Below are 25,427 nucleotides of genomic sequence, written 5' to 3' on the forward strand. Positions count from 1 at the left end.
AGAGTAAAATAATTACTTTAAAGACATTAGGCACAGAGGTTCTGCATTATCAGCTAATACCCTAAAATATGTTTACTTGCTGGGCTAGCACTTTCCCTGTATATGGCTTGCTTTCTGTTAATGAGCTCATATTCCTTATGGGCAGTAAAATATTCTGTCAGGCTTCAAACGTAAGTGCCTTCAACCTTTCTTGGGAAGGTTATTGTAACCAGGTAATCAAACCCCCACAGTTTCTGTACTTGTCCACATTATTACATCATTGTTCAAACTGTGTAGAAAATAAAAATAGACTGTTTCTAGTTTATTTCCTGTTAGAGCAGCGCGATGCAAGTAACTTTTGTTTCTAATTGATGTAGATTAAATAGGGGGTGAACATACAATGCACACAATTGAAAAGTGCATAGGGTTTATACAGGCTTGGGTTTTGCATAACTTCTCCAGTTATGATGTGACTTATTAAATCCTTTGCTTTGTCAGAACGTCAGCATTCCTGGGTTGAAGGGTTTTGCCTTTTCCAAAATCTTTTATTTATTTACTTTGCCATTTACTCCATGGAAAAACAGCACAAGTTTAAGGAAGCCAAATAAATTCCACTTTACACATACAGAGTAGTAGTCTAAGATGGTATGTAAGGTAAGGACATGTTCTTTTACTGTCTTAGCTCTAATGCTTGTTACAGTAGTTAAGGAAATGATATTAATATAGCAGGCTCAGTTGGATAAAGGCTTAGATTTGATGTGGCCTGCTGTGTGTTACCCAGCCTGAAAGATTTCTGCTTCTGGTCCCTAACTGCATACGTAAACACAGCTGCTCATGTGCATCTCAAAATTAAAGTCCCAAATTTTGAACAGGCTCTTACAGTGGTGAAAACTGACTGATCTCGCTAACCTAGCGCAATCCTTGCAACAGAAGCAAGACTTGAAGTTAAAATCCTGGAAAAGCGGTACTGTGAGGAGAGATGGGAAAGGAGTTTGTGGGGAGATCTTTAACCACACCAGCACCTGCCTTAAATATGTGTTGATGTGAGATAGGCGTTCACTTGAAATTGTCAACTTTTGCATCCAATGAAAACTGAAAGACTTGGAGTGAAATTATTTATGCCTCTTCAATTACAAAAACTGAGACAAGAAGAAACCCTAAACTAAACAAAACCAATCCCCACATCCCAAAAAACCCACCTGTTTTCATGTGGAAAGCTAGTTGCCTAGTAGGCATTTATCAGGGACTAATACCACTGGAGGAAATCAGTATTACATAAATCGTATGTGCATTTCTAATAGAAATGATTTTTTAAATATTTAGCATAAATTTAAGAAGTTAAATTATGCATAATATGCAAATAATTTCATCCTTTTGTAAATGATGTTCCCACAGTTAATGATTAGAGAGCATCATGCAGTCTCTTGATTTTGAACAATTAAACCTTCCACGGCTGCGTCTATAGATAGATATTCCTTAAGCTCAGCAAGGGGACGGGAGTGCGCACTAGCACTTGGCTATGATCTCCTCCCTTTTTCTGATTACTTAAGAGGGCTGTTCAGGACAGAGTAGCAGCCTATATGAACACTATCAACCAGCTTGAACAAGTCAGATTATTTAATTAGCCCTATTAAGACGCTTCTATTTTTATAACTTATTTATGAGTGTTCTTGCTAAGCTTAGAAGGTCCAGCTTCAGATTTCAAAAAGTGTTTTCGGTTCATGTTGTTAATCTTGAGGGGTTTTATACTGTGACTCCACTACGTTTTCATCCTAAGGAAACACAAAGGGGCTCAGAAAAGCAGTTGAGTTGGGTAATACAATTCCGTGTTTCTGGCCGGCAGGTTTCAGGTGCAGGACATTTACCATGTCTGTGCGTGATGGACATTTGTTCAGTTTCCAAAATGTGTGTTGCATGCCTTTGCCTTAGACCATCAATAATCCAGAGGTTGGTTATTTCTTTTAACACCCATTTTGTTGAAGTGTTTTGGTTTCCCTGTGGGGCAGGAATGTTTCTTAGTTGTCACTTAAAGACTACCTTAAAATGAGTATCTTGCTTGATGTCCAGTGCTGGTAAAATGCGGGTGATGTTTGTTTTGAGCTAGATGCTCTGTCACTCTTAGAGAGATCCATGTTCTTTGTATGGTTTTATCTATAGATTTTTTTTTTTTAGAGCAGGAACTATTAAAATTAAACCAAACACACATTTACCAAAAGAAAAAACTTTCAAAGCAACTGTGTCCAGAATCTGATACCTGTGTCGTGGTTGTACCTTCAGAGTGTTTCAAAGGGCTATAATTTCATCGCAAGGGTAGAACTCCTTCTCCACTACCTCCAAAATTAAGTACATTTGCAAAAAAAAGTGTAATTTTTTCACATCTGAATGCAGTCAGTGGGCTTTTCCTTTCTGGCTGAACCACTCTGGGCTAGTTTGGAAGAAGAAAGTCCCCAGTGACTTTATGCTTTTAAAAAAAACAAACAAAACTTCATTGGTTCTAAGTGCTGGCTTGTGGCTTGAAGCTTTTGTTATGCTGGTATGAGTAAAGAAACAGTTAATTAAACAAAGATCAGTCACAAGGTGATGCTGAAACAATATATGGATTTGGAAGCAAGATTAAGGTGTTTTGGAAGCAGGGGGTATCCGTGTGAATTACGGTTCCATCCAAAAGTATCCCAAACAAACGTGGTTTGGATAAATCCAGGCAAATGGCATCTGCCAGCTCACATTTGAAGGTTTTATCCAATTTCAGCTGCAGGTGAATATGCAAAATTGCATTCTCTTACTTAGTAGAGAAGTCTATATACATGCTTTAGTGAGTTATGTCATCAGTAAATTATTTTAATAGCAAATAAGGCTTTATTACTTTTGCTCTTGCTTTATTGCATTTGCTGCTCTACATTCAATATGTACAGCATTGGCACAATATAGCTTGCATGCTAGCTAGTGCATTAGCAGAAGAAATGGTAACTGTGTTCCAAGACCGTAATACTTTGAATTTGGTACTGTTAAAGCCAGGAGAAAACAAAAACAAAACAAAACAAACCCCCAAAACCAACAAAAAACCCCAACAACACAAAAAACGACAACAACAAAAACCCCAACAGTTGTTGCATTTGAGGCTGTTGTACAAAGCTAGGAAATAATAGCTTATAAATGAAGCAAATTCAGTTCTGACTGAAAAGACAAAATTATTATGGTTTCCAAAGTACCAGGTTTAGTTTTTGTGAGTCAGCTTTCAGGTAAAAACAGAACTGTGAGCAATTCAGGGTAGCAATATAAATAAAAATTAAGAGGTGATCCCCCGATAAAGAATGTAAAAGATACTTGGCATAGTATTTTAATATGGAGTATACCGATTAAATTAACCCTGCACAAAGGCTTAGACAACACTGAAAAAAAATCCACTCCTCGCTTCACTATTAAATATTGAACCGTACATGAAATAACATGGAATTAGAAAATTACTTGAGATAAGTTTTATGTGGATTAATGTTATTTTGATAGATGTGTTGAGTAAACTGCTCAGTGTAGTAATCCGATTTCCCTATGTATATAACTGTCTAATAGAACAGATTTATGCATGGTGCTAGAGAGCACTGCATGCTGTAACTGCAGGCTATGGTAAGTAGAAGTCTTGAAGAGATGGGCGTGACATGGAGCAGAATAGAAATTTATGTAAGTATCCAAAGGAAAAAAAAACAACCCAGAGTTTACTTTGAAAGCAGCCTTTCATTTGCCACATTCTTAGTATTATGCACATCACGTGAAAGTTGCTGTAGAACCTAAGGAAGATGTTATATGCATGGATGTGCCATTTCTTCCATCGACACCAACTGTGGCAGGAAGGCACCAGCTCTCCCTGCAAACCTGGCCGGGCGCTCTGCAGAAGACAGAATCCCTTGGCCAGGTTTTCACTCTTTCTAGTGCAGGTGAACTGGGAACAACTGGGCCAGCTTGTGGAAGTTGTTTTGGATTTGCATACTGCTACCTCACGGTACATAGATTTCACATGAAAAGTCCTCGTATTTAAGTTTCATATATAGTTATCTCCTCCTCAAATGGCGATGTTTTTATAGCCCGTATGTGACCTTTGTATGGCATCACCCGAGATGCACAGCAGATGTACCATTACCAGGCTGCCTGCGGCTCAGGTGCCTCGGCAGAGGCACAGGAGGGTACTCACCCAGCGTTATTTCATTATCCTTTTCACAACACAAATTTGGAGTCACCTAGGAGAGAGTTTTTCATGTAAATAGCTTGAAAATTCAGCAAAACCTATTTAATTTGTTACCAGAGACCTGATGGCAAAGAACTTGTAATCTATTGCCAGCGATCTAGCCATTAAATGTATCTCCCATATGAGGTCCCTATACGCTAGCTCGGATGAAAACCAGCTCTGCCTGCTCCATCTGTGGCGGTTTTTCTTTCCCGCGTACCACTCGGGAAGCCTTCTGCAGAAGAACGTGATGAGGCTCAATGTGCTCAGTCTTGGCTTTCTTGCCCTTCCCTAGATTTGCATCTGATGGGAAAAAGAGAGCAAAATAGTCTTGTTTAGTGCATTGCACTGAGCGGAGCACACAGTTGTTCAGCGTAACGTGCCCCTTCCTGTCACTTTTGGCACAGTGGATCCGATCAGTGCTCTGTGTGAAGATGGGATTTGTTTGAGGTTGGGAGGGAAGCACAGCGCTGCTTCTCCATCTAGGACTCCTCCACTGCTCAGGAACTGCAGGAGGCGTTTTTGAAGGTGAGGCTGAGGAAGCAGTACTGTGGCACAGGGAGTTTGCAGAGGACTTTCCCTGGGCATATCTGGAAAATGAGGATGGAGAGAGCTGCGTATTACTGGACATTTTGGGTCTGCGCAGTTAGATGGGTTGCTGGCAGAGCTGTTGGCAGGCTGACTGCTGAAACCATCGGTCTCCGTGTTGGTCACTTTTTTCCTTGCGGTCTTCCATCCTTTACCACTTTTAGGGGAAAGGACAGGGCAAGAACCACTCAAGTTCTCTTAAAACAGAATTGCATTTGGTATACGTTTCTTCTTGTGTGAGATACTGTCCAAAATATTAAGTATTTTTCTTTATTTGCTGTTTCTGTTGAAAAAAATTGTATCTCTGGGGGTTGTAACTCCATGCCTTCCCTCCCTTTCATTGTTCACACACTTCGAAGTTATGAAAACTTGTTTTCCAGTAATTAATAATGAAGAAATCCTGCAAGTGTAACACTGTCAAACAGAACAAAGAAAAAGGTGAAGCTCATGACCTGCGAAGTAGTAGGTTCTGAATGGGTTTCCTATCAGTGCACTGCAGAGGTACAGCATTATTTTGAACTAATTTTTCAACTTTATTCATCAATAAAACCAGTATTTTTCTTAGGTAAGTTATGTATGAAAAAGTGGGTATTTTATTTTTTCCAGGGTTTTTTGTGGGTTTTTTTTTTGTTTGGTATTTTTTTTAGTTTTTAAAAGCTTGATACATGTAGCATTGGATCAAGGCACACACAGGACTGGCCAAAGGGCATACAAAGCACTTTGGTTTTTTAGTTGAAGAAACAAGTGATTATGGCAACAAAGAGCAGCTTGGGGGTTAAACATGAAACAGCCCATAGTTCAGTCGGAAGGCAGAAAAAGAAACATGTTACCTTACAGATTTATCAAGGAATTTCTGGAAAACTGCGACAGTAATGGGCAGTATTCCTGACTGTAATGGCAGTATACTGAATGCATACCTGTATACTGTTTGAGTTTAAAAAAAGTTGTATTCACCAATTGTCTGCTTACCTTTGTGACTAAAGTTTTTGAGACCTTGCTTGTATTATTTTTTTTTTCCTGCTCTTTTTTCCTTGTGAAACTGCACTTTCAGCCCTCTTTTTGTTCAAAGCAGTTTCTAAGTGTTGTATCTGTCCTCCTGCCTTAGCTTCCCAAATGCCTGTGACCATACATCAACGTTTTCCCTGTAATAAGCAGACCTCTGGCTTTGATAACCACAAATCTATACCAAAACTGTATCTATCCTCTTGGTTTGTAGAGCCTAGTGCATTTTTTAAAATTTCCCTTATTAGGAATTTGATTAGGCTTTCTTCCAGGGATCAATTACTTTTTTCACACGTGTCAAAAGCTTCAGTCTCATGCATGTCATCAATTTGATTATTTTCTTTTAAATTGGATTTTACCATCGTTGAATGGATATATCCAGACAGCTGATATTGCCCATTACTACACGCGTTTTTGTTTATTGAATATTGTTGTGGTTTACAGATTCAGCGGACCCAACATTTAAAGTTCTATGAGTTTTTGCAACCACTTCTTGATCTTCCTGATTTGCCAGGTTCAACATTATTTTATTGATACCAAAGTGAAAAATGGCCTGTGCTTACACTTACAAGGATCTCAGATGAATGTTCTGACTGCTCAACACGGCAAGAAAATTCACTTTCACAGTCAACAAGTCATCTTACTCAGTAGAACACAAAAGTTAAATGGTCTGTAACTTCAATATTAGCAAGGAAAATACAGTACAAATTACTAAAAAATACTAAAATATAGAATTGTGGTCAGGTATCCCCACTACATTAATCGCAGCAGTAGCCTGAAATTTGAAACTTTTAATAAAAAGTTCTTAAATATAAATTATATGGCAAATGTACAGTACATTGCTTTGTCAGTCTTTTACTCCAGTGTTTTGCAGTAGAACAGCAACTGTTAAGTCAGTCTTTTCTTGTTTTCTTTAAAAAACAAAACAAAACCAAAAAAACCAACAAAACCCAAACCAGTCTTTCATGTCCTTCAGTATCATGAGTGTGAATGATCTGAATCTGGAATACCACTGTCTCTGTAGCTCCTGTTACTACTGCTTTCACTGTGGCTGTTCTTGTACAGATTCATGCCATTAGGTGGGAAAATGGTGTGTATTACAAATTCCTCCTTGGACACTTGGTCGTTGGTTATTGGTATCATCTGGAAAGAAGTCTCCCTGATTTCTAGGATGGAATTATCCTTCTTGGTTCCCGCTTCGGCGTAGTCATCTTTTCTCCGGCGTCCCTTGCTGTAGGCGCAGTTCCGGGAGAACAGGGACCCGTTTCTGTGGACGTACCAGCAGACCAGGGCTAGCAGCGCTATGGCCACCAGCGCCACCGCACCACCGATGATGGCAGCTAAGGGCAAGCTGGAGTTTTTGTAAGGTTCTTTCTCTTGCTCCCGATTGAGGGTGGTGGTAGGGTTGTACATTTTAAGAGGCGCTGTCTCAGTCTCGATGCATTCAGGCGTTTCGTCGGAGAGATAGGTGTTGCTGGTTTCCATGGGAACCATGCATACACGGTATGGCGATTCTGGTTCAAGAGCCGTGAGCAAATAGTCGTTTCTGTCGCCTGTAACTATCGTTTCGGTTATAGATCCAAAGGCGGGACTGTGACCCATCTTGAGCCAGCTCAGTCTTAAAGCAGTCATTGGCAGTGCAACTTTCCAGGAGATGTGAATAGTTTCCGTGCTTACGGATTTCACAAATATTGTAATGATTTTGCGTACTGGGCTTGCTGTGGTTCTGTAGTTTTTATTTAGGTTGGGAGTTTTGATGTCTGGTTGTTTGGTGACAGAAACTGGCCAGTGCCCCTGCGCTGGGTATAATGTGTTTGGTACCGCAGTAGTGATTTGGATGGTGCTTATCATGCCGTTGTCCTTACAATCAAATAGTTCTGCGTTGAGGTCTTTGATAGCCATTCCACGTACTTTTTCTGGTGCCTGACACATCAGTCCACGTACATTAACTTTTAAAGGCAACGACTGTAACCAGTCACGTACCCATTTCATTTTGCACCCACAGTGCCAAGGGTTGTTGCGAAGAAAAAGCTGAGTGATGTTGTCCAGATCATCAAAGACACCCTGAGGTAAATTGCTAAGATTGTTGTTGGACATATCTAGCCGATACAACTGCCTTAAGTAAGAGAAAGCATTGGGTGGCACACGGTTGATGTGGTTTTCTTGAAGATAAAGCCTTCTTAGGTTTGTTCCTGGCAAATTTACAGGTGCGGCTGTGAGCGAATTGCGGACCAACGACAGTTCTGTAAGATTGACAAGATTCATGAACACTTTGTCTCCTAATCCATGATTATTGAGAAGATTTCCGTCTAAAACAAGACGTTTTAGATTTGTAAGGTCTTGAAGGGACAGCTCTGAAATCGTGGAAATACGATTATCATCCAAGCGTAGCTCTTCTATCGTTTTAGGCAAACCCCAGGGAATGGTGCTAAGGTGATTTCGAGAGAGAAAAAGAAGTCTGAGATAGATGTTGTCCCGGAAAGCTCCATCCTCGATGCTAACAGCGGAAACGGAATTATCATCCAAATGCAGTTCTTCCAGATAAGGAATTTGTGAAAGCGAATCATAAGTAATGGTCCTTATATTATTCTCCTGCAAATGCAGTTCCTTAACGTACTTAGGGAGGTTAGTGGGGAATTCATCTAGGCTGTTGTGGTATAAATATATTCTTTCCACCCTAAGCAAGTTCTTCAGTTCTGAAGGAATCCCAGCATTATTTATTTGATTGTTCTGAAGGAAGAGGGTAGTAGCATCCTCTGGGATTCCTGTAGGAATAGACGTCAAATCGCGATCATTACAATATATGAAACCCACATCACAGCGACATACTGAAGGGCATGGTTTGGCACTAACAGAATAAGGTGCCATGTCAAGTAACAGCCCTATTTTAGTCCAAACTAGGAAGATGCTCCAGGTTACACTAATCATGGTCAGGAATGATGAGATTTGTATACAGTTCTGATCTTCAACAATCTAAAAAAACCAAACAAACAAAATTATCCAGATCATCAGTGAAGAAACTGCAATGAAAATTCAACTTCAACATTACAGAAGACATCTGAAACACATGTATTATACCAAAACTCAAGCCCGTAGACACGATTTACTTTCTTTTCCTTACATCAGTAATTGTACCGCTTCATGTACTGATTCATTAATAGGTTACTGTGTATAGCAATTGAAAATGTACAATCAAGTATGTCTAATCTGTGAATTGTTTTGCTTAAGCAAGAAGGGTCTTTCTAAGGATTGCTTCACGTTTCACATGCAGAGACAATCTCTGTCTGCAGATACCACATAAATACAGAGCTGGAGTTAGACCACAGTTCAAGTAAATCATTCTGTATCTGAAAGATAAGAAGTGATTCCTAAGCCAGCTAACTGCCTCAGGAGCCCTTAAGTGAACTATAAACCCTTACCAAACCCACAAGTTTAGCGGTAGCTATTTTGCGGGTTCAAAGAAGTCCTAATGGCAAAGCATAAAATACAGTCAAAAGAGCAAGGGCCAGTTAAGGACTTTTTTCCCCAAGGTCTTCAGTGCGCTCAACATCATATTGTGTATCCTACCACTTCTGCAGTCTACTTTTCTTGGGTTTTGAGCTGGAATGTTTAGAAAGGTAAAAGTTGTAATTGGTAGGTAGCTAAAACCTGATGTGTCCAGTAGAGCGATGGCTTTCTAGTTGACTGGATGGAATATTTCATTACATGCTTAATTTCATGTTTAAATATTTGTCATTCTCAAAAGTCGTCTTACTAAGCAGTACACTAATAAGAGACTATTGGCAGGTTTAACCACATTTTCCCATCTTATTAGTTCAAACTGTGCAGGGTAGGATAATATAAATTAACTCTTGAGACTGGAATTGTACTTAGCATTGGTAGTGTGTTTGTATATTGAGCTCAAGCAATTAGCATTTTTATAGCTTTTAAGACAACATAATTCAATTACCATTGTAATTAGGGTTGTGAGAACTTCTGCAAGATGACCTATGCATTAAGCGGTGTCATGACCTTTTCTCTTGTGGGTTCATTTATTAATTGAACTTTATTCTCTGAGGCACAAAAAGGAAAATAAATTAATATTGATCCTACCGTATTTAAAGGTATGAGTAAATTTTGTGCTTGAGGATATCCAGTTAGGAATGCCTTGTGAGTCACTCTTACAGTTTACTCCATGGAGCTGTGGTTTTTTTTTTTTTTTTCCTCAACGGTGTTTACTCAGACGGTCCTTCTCGGTGGTGTGGGTTTCCTGGCTCCTGGCACGATACTCAATGAGCATTCCAACCAAGATTTATCATGGTACATAAGCACACCAGGCTGGGGCATAGAAAAGCTTCAGCTTGCCTCTGGTTTTGTCCTCATGTAAAGTCAGTGAATGAAGAGCCTCTTTTGTTTGGTTTAATGCCTTTAGCAGGAATTACTTTCTTTGTAACTCTTACAAACTCTTCTGTGCAGCGTAGTAGTCAGAGGTGGTAACTGCAGCGCTGCGTGATGGAAACTATTCATTATGCTGAGGCTTGAAGGATGGTAGCCTCTTCAGGAGGACAGGAATGGGGCTGCTTTTTCCTGTCCAGAATTATCCACGTGCAATCTTTGTACAGTAGCTACATCCTGATACATCCACACCTCCTTGACAGAACCATTTTCCGACTCTCACTTTTTAATGCTTCTTCCAAATTTGTAATGCAGGAAAGAATTCCTCTTGCGCTGCAAGAACGCAATTTACTCTACCGTAGAAATGTCAGGCAATTCAGATGATTTTCTTCATTTAAAAAAAAACCCACAAAAATATGATCTGCTTCCCAGAAAAGTCCCCTTTTAAAGCTTCCCTTGAACTCTTAAATTCCTGCAAAGGTAAAAACAAACACAAAAATTGGAATTAATGACAACTAGTATTCAGTTGGGTTTTATACCCTATGTAACTCATGCTATGCTTATTGCATACATGACTAGCACATTTTGTTTTCCCAAAGTATTGGTATTTCAGCAAAATACAGAGCTGTTTAAGAAAAGGTTTTGCTGGAACTGTATTTTCCTTTCTTTCAATTACAAAATAAAAGTAAACCTGAATTGACAGACAGCAACAAAGTATTCCTAAATGATGTTTCCCACCTGATTACAAATGCCAGTCCTGCCTCCTTGGAGGAGGCCAGAATGGTTGCTTGCTTTGTGTTCTTGGTAAACGAAGATAGATAATGGTCATCTCATGTAAAGACAGCAATTACCATTCGGTAGTTACTGGATGAAAGGGGAAATGTTTTTGCTAAATATTTCACATTTGCAATGTGCTGATTCAGAATTGGGGACCAGCTAGGCATCTGTATCAACTCTTTGACAACTGATTCATATGTGAGTTTTGTCCATTAAATGTGCTTCGTTTGTGGTCTGAACTTCTAAGCTATTGTATCTGTCACTTTGCACAGTAGAATTGGTTATTAGACTGGCATTTAATCTGACTTTTCTAATTTCAACATAGTAACAGCCAAGACTGAAAATATTTTTCCTCTTACTTGAATAACTGTAATTATTTGGTTATTTTTGGATGGTATTTTTAATCTGGGCTACTTCATGTCACTATTTTAGAAAGTATCCAGTGAGATATCAAGTCTGTGTTCCCTAAGAGCACCTAGTATGTCTGAAATAGAAGCGGTTAAATCTGAAATTAAAATGTCCTTAACGTTTACTTGCTTCTCTGTTTGGTGACTGCATGTTGTCCAGAGAACTGAGCACAGTCTCCAGAACTGAAATGCTAGGAAGAAACAGCATGCTGAGTAACGCTTGCTGAGCTGCCTGCCTCACGAGCTTAACCAGTAGCTTCTGGTCCGTTATAAAATATGAGACCTTAACAGACAGTCTCTGTTTTAAACTCTTGTGTCCCGCAATCTGAAGCAGATTCATCATGAAATAGATCAGTAATACTCCTATAGCAAGAGGATATACGCAGTGATACAAAATGACTGACATAGATACAAACTATGCCGCTCTTCTTCATAGAAAAATGTTGACCATTAAAAAAAACCCAAACAAACAAACAACAACAAAAAAAAAAAAACGAAAGCCCGGTGTGACTGTCTAGTGAGGGAATGGTAAAGTCTCTTCTCTCTTAATGCTGCTTTCAGACTCATCTGAGCTTTGTTTTTGACCCTTGTTTTCTGCAGTTCTCTAATGAAAATAGTAATTTAGAATAAGTGACCCCCACTGTGGCATAAGGAAGTATTTTAACGTATGTTTTATTTATGGGGAAAACTCAATCTGCGTGGCTACATATTAGAATATAAGGGAATGCATATTTTTGATAGCTTATGTAATTTGGGCAAATTATGCAATCATCAGACAGTGGAACAAAAAGGCTTCGTGTTCTTCCAGTGTGCAGTTTTCTTGGTCTTATTACTGAAGTGTTTGAGAAAGAAGTCCAGGCTCTATTCCTGAAACTTTGAAATAAACAGTTGTTTAACAGCTGTAGAAAAAATGGTATCTCTTAGGAACTAATCTGAAGTTGTGATAGAACATAGTTTCTGGAAGTATATTGTAAAGTGGGAATATAAATTGCTTAGTTAGGCCTTCGAAGGTTACAATAACTTTTAAGTACTTAAAAAAAACCAAGCAAACAAATTTTCTTTAGATTCTTTAGACCTGTAAAAACCATGTTAGTATTAAGCAAAACAGAGGCTCTAGTATGCATACATTATAGATATATACATCTATGAGAAAGGAAGTTCATTTGTTTTACCTTTCTAGCATATAAACTGTTTCCTCTTTGCTCCATTTGATAATCATTCCTTCATTTATTGCCGCTATTATAATAGCAGTAATGTGTAGGATTGAAATGAAAGCACTAAAGCTCATTAAGTTCTTGGAATTTTTTTATCCCTTCTCTCAAAATTACATGATAACAAGAGAGAGAAAAATAAAAGCAGGTCTCTTTGGAGAAGATGACACTGTTTCAAAAATGTGGATTAAGACTATACCCCCCACTCCCTTTTCTAAACTTAGAATAGTTTTCTTCAGGTCTTGATTGTTTGGTATCTCACACTTCCCTTTTATATCTCAAGCCATAGCTGAAAACAATGTTTTTGCATATCAAAGGCTCCAGTGATCTGTCTTCAGAGAAGAAGGGAATCCTGCTGCCATGCTCCAACCTTCCCCTTCTTGAGCTGTCTCTAAATATTCCCTGACATCAAGTCATTATAGCTGATCCGGCAGGATGAAAAGAAAAAGTGACCCCCACTGGCACAGACACTGTGTCCAGGTTTCTGCAACATCAAATTGGGAGGCTTCATGGACACATGGTTCTGAAAGAAGTCATTACTTTTGAGCAGAGCAGATTTTAGGAAGTGTGTGCTAAATTTAATTTTTAAATGCAAAAATGATGGAGAGGGGAGGTTTGGTAAGAAATGTCAGAACAACTGAGCAGCAGCTTTTTTGCTTATCTTTATTCCAAGTTGAATGTTTTCATGAACTTTGCTGAACTACATGGTTAAATTACTTTTCCCTGGACATTGTGTAAGCAAGCATATTACTACAGATAGCGGTAACGCCTGAGCCTTGCACGAGTATTTATTGCTGTGGTACAGCTAAGCAGGGGGACATCTTATTTTAAAATATTCAAAGTAATTTGCACTATACAGTGGTGTTCTTTGGCATATTTTTCTTGTATTTACTATGGGGTGTGGAGTCCTGCTGCACTCCCTGTCAATAGCAAAAAAAAGAGAAAAAAATAAAAATTGTATACTTGAAAAGTTTGGACTTTTCCTGCAAATGGTGCCAGGGAAATCTTTTCTTTCTAAGCTGTGATAAAATGTGAATAAAATAAAGACCTGCCTCACTCGAGGTCACACAATGCTTATTTGAATTTCTAATCCACCTCTGTGTTCTCCGGCAGGAACTCTGGTAGTTCAGCGGCTTCTTTCTAACCATCAAAGTAACAGGGGGAAGGGAAACAACCCAGTATTTTTAGATTATAAATTACAACAGTATGATTTGCAGGTAACATTAGAATATACAGACTTGATAAGCCTAACAATTTTGCTTAATCAGTGTACATATATTCCAGAATTACAAATGTATTTGTTTAGCATCTGGAATTTATCAGAAATGTAAGATGTGCTTAGTTTTTAAAATACTTGTGAAATTTCTCTACTGCATATATTGCCAGTTTAGCTTACGAAGGTCATGCTGCCTCTTAAATAACTTCACCGTGTTGTGAGGGTTTTTTGGTGTTTTTTTTTTAAAGGAGTTCCACAGTGCTAACCTACACTTAAAACAATGCCCATACTTTGTTTTCTTTAAGTGTGTTACTCAGAGTTAAGTTGATCGTGACAGCAAAATGCTTTCTAAGCACCCTGTCTAGGAGCTGCAATTTCCACGATCATCATATTTCAGGAAGGTGCCCCAGTCTTTTGTTTGGTGCTAGGCAAGCAGAAGTTCCTCTCGCTGTCTTTCCAAGGGGTAAAGAATGCAAAGGAGTTTGTTAAAGTGAGAGTGCTTTGGTGAAATTTGTTTTGGTTCCCCCCCCCCCCTCTATTTACTTGTAGAAAATGTGCCTCCCCCCTTCTTGTGCTGTAGTTGAATATAGTATTGCTTTAGTCTTCCTGGTTTGAACTCAAGTGTCTTAAAAAAAATGAATTTTTTAATGTGATTTTCCCCTCAAATACAAGTGAATCTGACTTAAAATGGATTCTCAGTAAAAGCTTGACTCCATGCCTAAGATAAGCCAAACCAGTATTTGCTGTAGAGGATGGAAATGAACTAGGAGTTGCTCCCTTCTGAAGTTTACTTCTAAAACCTTTCCTAGTTTTGAAGAGGCTAGGTTGAAAAGATTCAGGCTATTGTGCTATTCCTACTCACTCTCTTGTTTTGATTACTCTGCTTCTGCAAAAGTTGCATGTTAAAAAAGCACTTTGAGGGGGAGTGTTTTGCAATGCCTTTTTTTGTTGTGTTTTAGTGGTCTTTGAGCTTAGCCAATTAGGGCTTCTTAGGTTTTCTATTGAGAACTGCTGCTGAGGTAACTCACCCATGCTTAAAATAAAAGAATAGGGAACAAATGCTGCCATTGTTTCAAAGTAAAATCCATTCTTTTTTTCCCCCCTCTTGACAAGTTTAGGTGAAATTATACCTGATAGGGAGTTCCTGGCACAAAACGTTAGGCATGTGAAAACATTACTTAAAAGCTGGATAAAGTTTCAGTATTTTTTCTTTCCTTTTTAAAACAGTTGTTTGCTCATCTCCCAACTTACTAAACTTGCACCTCAAAAAACAAGACGTTAAAAACTTGCAGCTGTAAGATTGCTTTAATTCTTACAGCTCGTGAAAGGAACAACAGAGTTTGTGATGATACATTTACTGAACACTTTGCAAAATGCCTGCTCTGAGTGATATTTGGTCGCTTAGTAAAAAGAGATGTAAGCAATCACGTATTAATTTTTCTGTATTCCTGTGCTTTGAAGTAATTAGGGAAGTTTCTTCAGAAATAACGAGCCATTAGCATACGTGGGTCCTGCTAGAAGGAGACAAAGATGGCCATCCACCAACCCAAGCCACTTCAAATAATCGCAATGCAAAGTTTGCAAACTCCAGCAATTGCTTTGATTAGTCACCACTGCCTGACACAGTATCTTTCAACTTTTAGCAATTGGTGACAAAGGAGAAATGAAGAAAGAAAGAAAAAAAAAAAAACCCAACTGAACACCCCAAACCCAGAAATGCAGTTATTTTGTTCTTGCTGCAAAATGTATACACTTTATTTGGAGATTAAAGCTGGCTGTGAGTTTACTACAGAGTTTTTTGCCCACTGGGGGGTGGTACATGCTACAAAACCTGTACTTTTAAGAGCCACAAGTCAGATGTTTTTTGCTGCTGTCCAGTTTTCTCTGCTTTAATTACAACAAAGTCTCCTGTTGAGAAAAACAAAGGCAGCCTCCAAAGGAGGGAAATAAAAATATCACTCTTTTAGAGAGTCTACAGAATCTTATTTCCCAGGCTGACTGTACAAACTATGGTATTTATCTGGTCATTTTCCAGTTAAAATAAACCGGTATGAATGTACAAAAAGAAAATAATTAGCATTTTAAATACATGCCAAGGGTTGTCACTGTTTCTGGTATATAGGAGCAGCACAGAAGGCAGGAAAAAATACAGCTTTTAGAAGTGATTAAATGTGGATGGAAAAATAGAAGAGCTTGATAGCAGCATGAATAGAAGGATTAGAATAACCTCAGTATATTTTAAGATAACTGGCTTTCTATAAACCCAGGTATATCTTCTGTTTATGAAATATTTGAAAACAGATATTAAACAGGACTGTATTGTATGGTTTTGGAATAAATTAAAGGAAACTCGAGGGTGGTGTTTGGGGTTTTTTTTATTTATTTTATTCAGGGAGGAGGGAAGGGCACTAAAACCTCTTAAGTATGACCTAATGTGTGGCATATATTGACAAGGAAAACACATACTGATCTTTCTGTTTTAAAGCAAGTAATTCTTTTCTTTGTACACTTGAATTGACAAATGCATTTTTCACTCTAATTCAAAGAAATGTTCATTAAGACGCCATATCCCCAGGCAATAGCTGGTAAGCATAATTGACGCTTCTATCTTTTTGGGCAGTGTATTTTAGGCAAGGAAATTGGGGTCAGGATAATTTTTTTTTTTTAAAGACTGAAGCGTTTTCAGCATCTTCTTTCTATACTTCTCTCTGCATACAGGATTTGCATGGAAATGCGAAACACGAATCTTCTAAGTGGCAATAAGAGAACAGATTCAGCTGACGTGCTCTTTTGCAGGAATCCAATGTAATTGTAAAGTAATTCTGCATTTCGGTGTAAATCTAGTGTAGAAAATAGTCTGCTGTACTCCGGGAACTGACAAGAATTGATCCCTTTTAGAAGGGAAGTGACTTGCCTTCAGTCCAAATTAGTAACCCATGGCTAACAGCACTCCGTGAATTAGTTAATTACATGCACTCGCCGTCGCGTTTGCAACACTCCTCCTCGCAACTTTGCCTGGCTGCGCCAGGGTTGCGCTCAAACCCCTCTGCGGGCGGAGAGATTAAAATTGAGGCTAGCTCAAAGAGAGGAGGGCTGAGCCAGAAAGGCAGCTCTCTGTGCAAGAGCAGAGCTTTGCCTGGCCAAAGGGCTGCCTCTGGGAACTCAGCAGGAACCAAAAGAGCCCCCCCATATAATAATAGAAAAATTTAAAAAAAAATTAAAAAAAATGGAGAAGCTCCGTGCGTAGCTGCTGCCAGGCAGGGCAGCTGCGGAGAAGCGGGGCTGCTGCGCCGGGAGAGGTAGCGGCGCTCGGGCTTCGCCTCATCAACTAAGTTACAGCTCCTAATTGCGTTCGGGGAAATTGGTAAAACAAAAGCCTCCGGCACACCTCGCAGCGCCGAAACCGCTCGCGGGGTGAGAGTAGCCTAGAGATGAAGGTGCGCAAAGGAAGAAGTGGATGAAGTAATTCGCGAGCTATGGGTAAACGCGTTTGCTGCGCTCGTACGAGGGCAGCCGGTCCCTTAATAAACTGGAAACCGCGGCGAAGTTGATTATAAAACTAGGCAAGGAGCTTGCGAATGCCAGGAGGCTGCTCTTCCCCACGAGCGGGTTGGAGGCGATGGGGCCTGTTGCATTCCTTCTTAACGTATGTGCAACCATTTTGTTCCCCCATCTCCTACCCGCAGACTTTGTGCGTGCGGAGCGGCAGCGCCGGGGAGGGGGCACAAACGCTCTCGCTGGGATTTTGATTATACTTAAACATATGCAGAAAGGCGGGGGGGGGGGGGAGGTTTTCTAACCCGGGGAGCCGTGCATGGCCCGGGCAGGAAGGTTTCCCCCCTTACCGCGTTAAAATGAGGGGCCGGGGTCCCAGGACGCGCGGGGGGAGCCGGCCCGGCGGCGCTGCTGTGCAGGTTCCCCCGGGCTTCCCTCCGCCCCCGCGGAAGGCGGCTCCGCGCTCCGCCTGCCGGGTCCACGGCACCGGCGGGGCCGGCAGCGGCCGCTCTGCGCCCCGGGCGCCCGGAGGGTGGGCGGGCAGGGGCCGGCTGCGCCCGCCGCACCGGCACTGCCCGCGGGGCTGGCCCCTGCGCGCCCTGCCGCGCAGCCAGCGGAGCGCTCCCGCCGCAGCGCCCTGCCCGCACCCCGGGGCCGCGGCGTGCCCCAACTTCCCGCCGCAGCCGCCGCCTCTAGCGCCGCACCCCGACCCGCGCAACTCCCGCGGAGGAAGCGCTCAGCCCGCACTTACCTGCGGGGCGCGGACAAGGGGCGATCCCGGCTGGAGCGCGGCCGCCGCGGTAATTCCACCGGTGGCGGGGGCCGGGCGCGGGGAGGCGCCGGCGGCCGGGGCCGGGCGCGGAGCGGAGCGATGCGCTGGGCGCTGCGCTGGCGCGGGGCAGCCGCGGTGCTCGGCGCGCGCCCTCAAGTCGCGGCGGCAGCGGCGAGCGGGGGGCGGGGCTTAACGTCACCGGGGGCGGGGCGGGGCGGGGCGGCGGCGCGGGCGCTAGGGGGAGCAGCAGGCGGCGCCGCGGCCAGGCGGCCCGGGGGGGCGGCCCGCTCCGCTCCGCTCCGCTCCGCTCCCCTGCGCACCGCCGGGCCGGGCCGCGCCCTTGGCTGCCCTCGGCGGTGTTTTAATTTTCCCCCTTTTTCGTGTCGGCGGTGCCGCTGCCGGCAGTGCCGGGGGGAGGGGGGGGCCCTTCGTCCCTTCAGCGCTGCCGGTTAAGCCCCGAGCCGCCGTACTGTCGCTGTCGGTAGGACTCCCGGATGGGCAGGCGGCGCTGGCCAGCGACCCCCCGGCCACTGCTTGCCCCTGGCTTGTGGCCCAAAGATGGGGGCAGCTACGGGTTGTGCCAGGTGCTTCCGACAGACAAACCCAGCAGACCGGTACCGTTGCCCTCAGCCCCTGCGGGCAGGCGGCCCCGCAGCCCCGGCCTCGCCCTAGCGCCGCGCCCGAGGCCTCGCAGGCCGCACTGGCGGCTTCGGGGGCTTCCAGGGGTTTATTTTGAGGTATTAGCACTTGGTGCAGTTTACAAGCAGCAAGTGGGTAAGCGCTGTCTGGTATTAGTGCTCCACCCCGGCTGGCGCTCGCTTGGCGATACCTTATCGTGCCTGGCGGGGCCAAGGCCCGGGATGAGTAGGGCCTGGCCGGCCGTCAGCCTTTGAGAAATCTGCATCAGAAAACAAACTTTCTACTCTTCTAACAAACCCCAAAACTTACAGTAGTTGCGGGGCAAGCTAGAAAACATACTCCCCTGATTTTTTTTTATAAAACCTGGTTTCCCTTATTTTTATGGCTTGCTAGCTCACACAAGTAGCGTCAGATTTGGCAGATGCAGTGGATGTTTTGACTGTTGGAGTTTTTAAAATATTTTTCCATAAAAATGAGGGTTTCTCTCAAGGCAGAGAGCTGCTTCCTTTAATGAGTGTCCTGTTCTCTTCATTATCAGTGCATAGGTGATCTTGGCCATCTCCTGCAGTGCTTTTGCCATGCGTGCTCACCCGCACAAGGATCCTGGGGGTGCCGGCGCAAGGCAGCTCCCCAAAGTTGTCCCTGCTCGTCCCAGTTGTCCTGCACTTGCACTTTTTGCCCGTATCAGGACAGCAAGGCCAAGCTACATTAAGTTCAGAGAGAGCCTGATTTCTGTAAGGCCTATAGAAACAGCAGGATAGTTGCACTTCCTGTGTGAAGTTTGAATATTTAAATTCACTTTGTTTACATTTTTGCAAAAAGAAATACAGGCAAACTGGAAAGTGTCAAGCCTCCTCCTTTCTCAGGAGGAATTGCAATAGATTTTTGAATGCTGCTTGATGTGTTTGGTATTTAAATGTTTGAAATGTTATAGACATGCTCTATTTATTCAGCTAATTTAAAAACAAAATTCTAGATTGATTTTCCTTGAAAGGAAAGGAGAAGGATTTATTTTTCTCTCTCCCACTTCAATTGTAATCTTTCTCTTGAGATGATTAATAATAATAATAATATAAATATAACTAATAATAAATTAACTTCAAGTTAAGGTTCAATTGTCTGTATTAATGTTTGCAGTAGAGTGAGCTGTGCCCTAACCATCTCAGTATATACAACTTTATCACATATACATCTTAATGTATATATACTACATTATGTGTATGCCATATGGATATGTATGTGCGTGTTCTATACAAACACAGGTATCCCTGGCATTAGTGTGTCTGCGTCTCATCATGTGGGACAGAACAGTGGGCTATAGTAATGCAGAAGGCATTCTGAGATGCTGCAACTGTTCTGTAAGATGGTTTTTAAACTGAGATTCTTTTAAGATTGGAGTAGCATTTTTCAAAAAGGTCATGTATTTGGTATTTCTCGTGCCTGACTTAGTTATATTAGATAACAAATTCTAGCCTTACGTTGCTGTACCACATTGTGAAGTCTTACCATATATCTGTGGGATATTCGTAAAAGATGCATATGGTACGCATTCAGCTATCTTTCAGTTTTATTCCAAGGCTGACCCAGTGCTTATGGCACCAGTTAGAAATGACAGTAAATATTCATGGAGAGGAGAATTCCAAAGGGCACGTAAGAAATAATTAGGTTTTACCAGGTCACAGTTGCAGCTGCTCTTGAGTACTGAAATGTCTTTAATGTTGCAAGGAGATTTTTGACTGCACCCTTTTATGTAAACTCCATAAGTATACTTAAGACCATGGGTAGCCTTTAAAATGTTCTCCATAAAAACCCTGTTGTACATGGAGAGCTTGACCACATTCTCCATCTTCTTCTTAAAGTGTAGAACTTCAAGGCCTCTTGAATTCCAGAAGAATGGAGGAACTCTCTTAATACCGATGGAGTTAGTCATATGTGGCGAATAAAAATATGAATATGTAACACAGATGTATCAAACCTTAGGACTGTAATGAGGTATTTAAATTGAATTTCTAAGTTAAAATAGTCTTTTACCTGTATTTTGTTTATAGAATTAATTAATGCTTGTGGCATGGAGATTAAAAGTTCTTGTCAGACCTATAGGGAAATTACCTTTCAGAAGACATGGCAATCTTGTTAACACTTAATGGACTGAGAGGGTTTAAGAGGTGGCAGATGGGAACACTACATAACGTGTTTCAAAGAACTTTAATGCAAGTTTATAACACACACTTGTAAGATGCCATTACGTGATGATGATGCTTGGTAGGTTTTTTCTGAGCACTCTGATGGTATGATAAGAATTGCAGTTCTGGGAACTCCTTCAGCCAAAGGTTGACCTGAATGACTTGCTATGACTCGACAGGCTTTCTGGATTTACTTTGTCCTGCTGTAGATCAGGTTCCAGTCATAAACATTTCTGGGCAGATATTTATGAAATGTTAAGAAACCAAACGTTGATCAGGAAGCAAAATCAGGAAGCACTGAGATCACGCATCCTCAGTGCAGAGAACAAGATGTCTTCAAGCATCAAAACCAAACTGTTGCTTCTTTAAGCTTCCCAGGGACAGATTTATTTTAGATAAAGCTGAGAGTAATAGTTTGATATTCAATGAAATATGCTGAAATGGATGTTAGTGGGTTTTCGCATTAGGCTTTTGTCAGGCTATATTGATTTTTCAAAGCAGGCTGTACCAAATCCAAGCTAGGCATTGGTTGATTTGTAGGCATCTAAGAAAAGAAGACACTGTAATGTATGAACTTTTGTTATGATACATGTCCTATAAAGTTTTCTGATATTGACTAGGTACAGTTTCTCAGCAAACACGTATTGCAGTTTGTATTAGAGTTTTATTTTTAAATGGTCTGAACCATTTCAAAATTAGAATCCAATTTTGGATACGTTCCTTCAAAAATAAATGCCTGTTAAATTCAGCTTTCAGATTGTGTATGTACATACAGTACCTTGTCTTAGTGCAGCAGCTCTGTATCAAACGCATCAAAAATTAGAATGTAATTGTGCAAGACAGTCCACAGTAGAGCCAAAAAAGGTATGAAAAGCCTAAATCTAAATACTTGTTTAAAGTTAGGTGGGCTCAAAAGTCCTGCCTTCCCTGCCACCCACCCCACCCCTTCCGCAACAGAGGAATGTGTGAGAGATAATAGTTGTAATTTTGGTTATTCTTTTGTCTGCCTGTAAATGCCAGGAGATTAGACCACTGCACCTGTGTTGTCTGCCATTCCTCTCCCTTCTCTCCATGTTCTCTCCAGCTCTTCTTTCTGACTCTCCTAAACAGCCCCAGGGAAAAGCCCTGTTAACTCAGAAACACCCTCGGTGCAACCACATCTCTATTTTTCCGAAGGCAAATAAACAGTTTTGCTGATGAGATCATGTGCTATTGATAGCAAAATTAAGTAACTTAATGGGGTACTCAAGATTGCAAAGCCTATTGATACTGAAAAATAGGAGACAAAACTCTGTAATACTCGGTTTGGAGTTTCGGAAAGCAGACATTCTTTATTTTTGGTGCCTGATGCACAGGGGTAAAGTTCCACCCAGCGTGCATACTGACTTTGTTTTCTGTTTATCTGCATATGGCCGATCTAAACATAGTCATGACATTCTGAGAAAATATTAGCATATTCATTACAGTTCCGTGAACCACGTGTTGTATCTGCACCTTACTACATGTGGCCTTATGGGTCGGGGGTCCTCTGATGGTTGTTTGGGACTTCTTCAGCCTCTCTTTGTCCTCCTCTTCGGCATCTTCCTCTTCTTGTTCTTGACCCTTTTGTGACCTTCTCTTCCGGCCCTGTTTTAGCATTTGTGGCTCACGTCTTGGTTTCAGACTGGTTTTTACCTACTTAGTAGCTAAACCATACAAGGCAGCGTTCTACTAGCAGCTAAACTACATAATACATCATTGTACAGCTCGGCCATGTCATGGATACACACTTGCGACATTTATAGTTAAGCACACTGGTAAAATTCCTCTGGTATCACTATGAGTACAGTATTTTTTAAAATTTTATTTACAGAACATACAAGAATGGATAAAGAAAGCTGAACTGGGTACAGTTCATACCAAAAGAGTTTACTCCTACTGCTTAAGGCTGGGGTTTTTTTTGGGTTTTTTGTTTGGTTTTTTTTTTTGTATTTAACAGGCAATTTCCAGTAGTTGTTAGATGTCAAACTATGAAGCTACCAAGACAAAAACTTTTAGGAGAAACAGAACTAACTCCTTCACAGCTATGGAGGACAAGGAGTTTTTGCTTGCAAGCTTGATGAAGTAGGTGCTGCTGTCAGAACAGAATAGGCTTTCTGTACACTTGACGTGGCTTTGAAAGTGTGTTAAAAGAAGGAGAAATAGTCTTCCCCCAAAACAACCTTTAAAACTTTAACTGCAATTGTTAGTAGTGTCTAGTATGTGTGAGGAAGAATCCCGTGGAGGACAAAACTGCTGTTCTTCCCTGAGGGCATTTCTTACATTTGCAAATTCACATTTTTATGGATGTAGCCTATACTGAGCTGAACAAAGTGGCAAATGCATTTTTACGCTTGCCTCTATAGTAAGAGTTGCTGTAGTAGAGAAATCTATTAAAAAACCAAAATTAAATGTAAAATCTAAACCTTCTGAAATGGCAGGGGAAAAAATGCTGCTGCCGTTTTGGTCTCGGATTGTCTTTCTTGGAGCTTTAATTGCTGCTTATGCAACAGCTGCCCAAATCTCACCTTCAAGAATAGAGTGATACGCAAGGCAGTGGTGATTTGTGGCTTGCTAAGCTGGGGCTTGGAATGGATGACTACTGTCTGTCCATGTACCTGCTTTGCCTGTTGCTGTTTGAACCCTTTGCTGCTCCTGCTGTCAACTGTTTAGGTACTAAGCAGACGTTTGTTTGGGGAAAATTCATGTTTCTTGTTGTATTTCCCTATGCAGTTTTCAGAAATCTTAATTCTTCATAGCTATATACTGAAAGCTTGGAAGTCACATTCTTTCTCACAAGTGTATTTTCAGGCACAGAAATGGTTCTTCTGGTCCCTTCTCTTTCTTTGTATTAGTTCCTGATAAGCCCCAGAGTTTTGGCTGCCTCTCCTCTCACCATTGTCAGCCTCTCCCTGTGAGGCTTTCTGCGTATGCCCTACCTTGTACCCACCTCCTCTCCTCCTCCTGCAGTGCCCAATAGCTGTTCTGCTGCACACCAAACCCACATGGGAGCATTTACATTCCAGCTCTTTGTGCACTGATCTTCTGCCATGGGGAGCTGCTCCTGCTGAGCTCTCTTCTCTCTCTCATTGTCCTTCTCCTTTGCCCCCCTTTTACGTATTAAAGAGTTTCCTATTTTCTTTCCTTCTTCCATTGGTCTCTAATTAGGTGAGCAGTTTCACATAGGTCTAATCCAGTAAAATTCCAGTGGCCAAGTTCTGTGCAGATCTGTACTGTATTAGTTACCCAATTTGAATATTTACCATTCTTTGTAAATTTAAAGCAACTGCATGGGTCTAATGCTGCTGAAGGCTTTAGGTGGTGATCTGTTATCTCTAAAAAAATGTACACCCCCTGCTTAGCATGCAAATCAAATCAAATCATAGGCACGCTGTTTTGGCCAGCTGCACCACCCTGGTTATTTGTGGTGTTTGTGTCTAGTCTCTTAACGTCTAGCAGTAAGCTGGAGTCTGAGTCTGTGTATTTGCTGATTTGCTTGTGTAATACCTGGTTTTGAAATTATGAAAGGCTGTGTGCTGGTGTTGAATATATGAATAACTCAAAAGCATTTATTCTTAGGAAGGACTAAGTTTACGTTGTCTGAACAGACTTGTTTAGTTGTAAGTAGGGCTGATTATTCCATCTTTTCCTAGTCTGTGAGAGAGGACATTTCAGAAGTGGCTTTGCACAACAGCAGTTAATGGCGTTGGCAGAAAGTTACAAGTTGAGGTGGTGATTAAAAATGAGTTAACAGGAATTTTGAAATTTCCCTGGCCTTGAAGAGTGTAGTTACATTTGATGAGATTCTGACTCAGAAAAAGGATATATATGCAGAAACTTTATCTCAGTTGAGAAGACAAGCCGCTCTTGTACGGGAATCAGCTCCACCGGCACCATCTGCGTTGAATCAGTGTGGAAGCTGGCTTGTCTTCAGCATCTGCTGGCTGAACGTACTGTGGAAAGCTCCTTGAAGCTAAACAGAAAAAAGAGTCATAAGGCATATGTGTATTCTTTCACATTTGCTTTTCCTAGTTATACATCATTAATACTGATCTTACTTTTTACCAGTGAAATTTTGTCTAGAATGTAAAGGATGCCTCAAATGTAAGGGAGATCTCATTTCTAAAGTGTTGGCATGCTCAGCAGAGGCATGCTGTTCCTTCAAGTCTCGGAAGCACATTCATGTTGGAGGGTTTCCCGGGTATTCCTAGAGTGATTCCTCTTGAGTTTTCACCCATGTCCCAGTTGCAACACCTAGATGGAATGACTAGAAACACTGATGAGTGGAGAGCAGCTCTCTCCTGCCAGCTGTCTGCCCAGAGCTTGCTGGTAGAGCAGGGAAGCGAGGAGAAGGCCCGAGACCTGGGAATTGCTTAGAACAGGTGATAAGCATGCATTCATTAGTCGGTATGCCTTGCTGCTACTGAGGGTGAAGTTCCTTGAAATGGTAAGAAGCTGAAGTTTCATGGGAAACCGGATCTGAAAGCCATTTCAAGCCTAGTATCTGGAGCATTGTTTTATATGTGTATATATATATATATATATATAAT

General features: G+C 41.4%; 2 protein-coding genes across 3 annotated transcripts in view; one reads left to right on the forward strand and one right to left on the reverse strand.

Annotated features, from left to right (window-relative positions):
- Positions 1–25,427, forward strand: part of MACROD2 (mono-ADP ribosylhydrolase 2) — an 893,250-nt gene that overhangs the window by 100,219 nt on the left and 767,604 nt on the right. The gene's annotated exons all lie outside the window — the stretch shown is intronic.
- FLRT3 (fibronectin leucine rich transmembrane protein 3) lies at positions 2,434–18,180 on the reverse strand. The gene is made up of 3 exons (XM_040612353.1): positions 18,017–18,180; positions 9,878–10,631; positions 2,434–8,758 (listed from the first exon to the last, which is right to left on the reverse strand). Exon 3 carries the CDS (start codon positions 8,711–8,713, stop codon positions 6,764–6,766), a length of 1,950 nt encoding a protein of 649 aa, XP_040468287.1. The 5' UTR covers positions 8,714–8,758; positions 9,878–10,631; positions 18,017–18,180; the 3' UTR covers positions 2,434–6,763.

The sequence above is a fragment of the Falco naumanni genome, chromosome 12 (assembly GCF_017639655.2).
Source record: "Falco naumanni isolate bFalNau1 chromosome 12, bFalNau1.pat, whole genome shotgun sequence".
Classification (NCBI taxonomy): Eukaryota; Metazoa; Chordata; class Aves; order Falconiformes; family Falconidae; genus Falco; species Falco naumanni.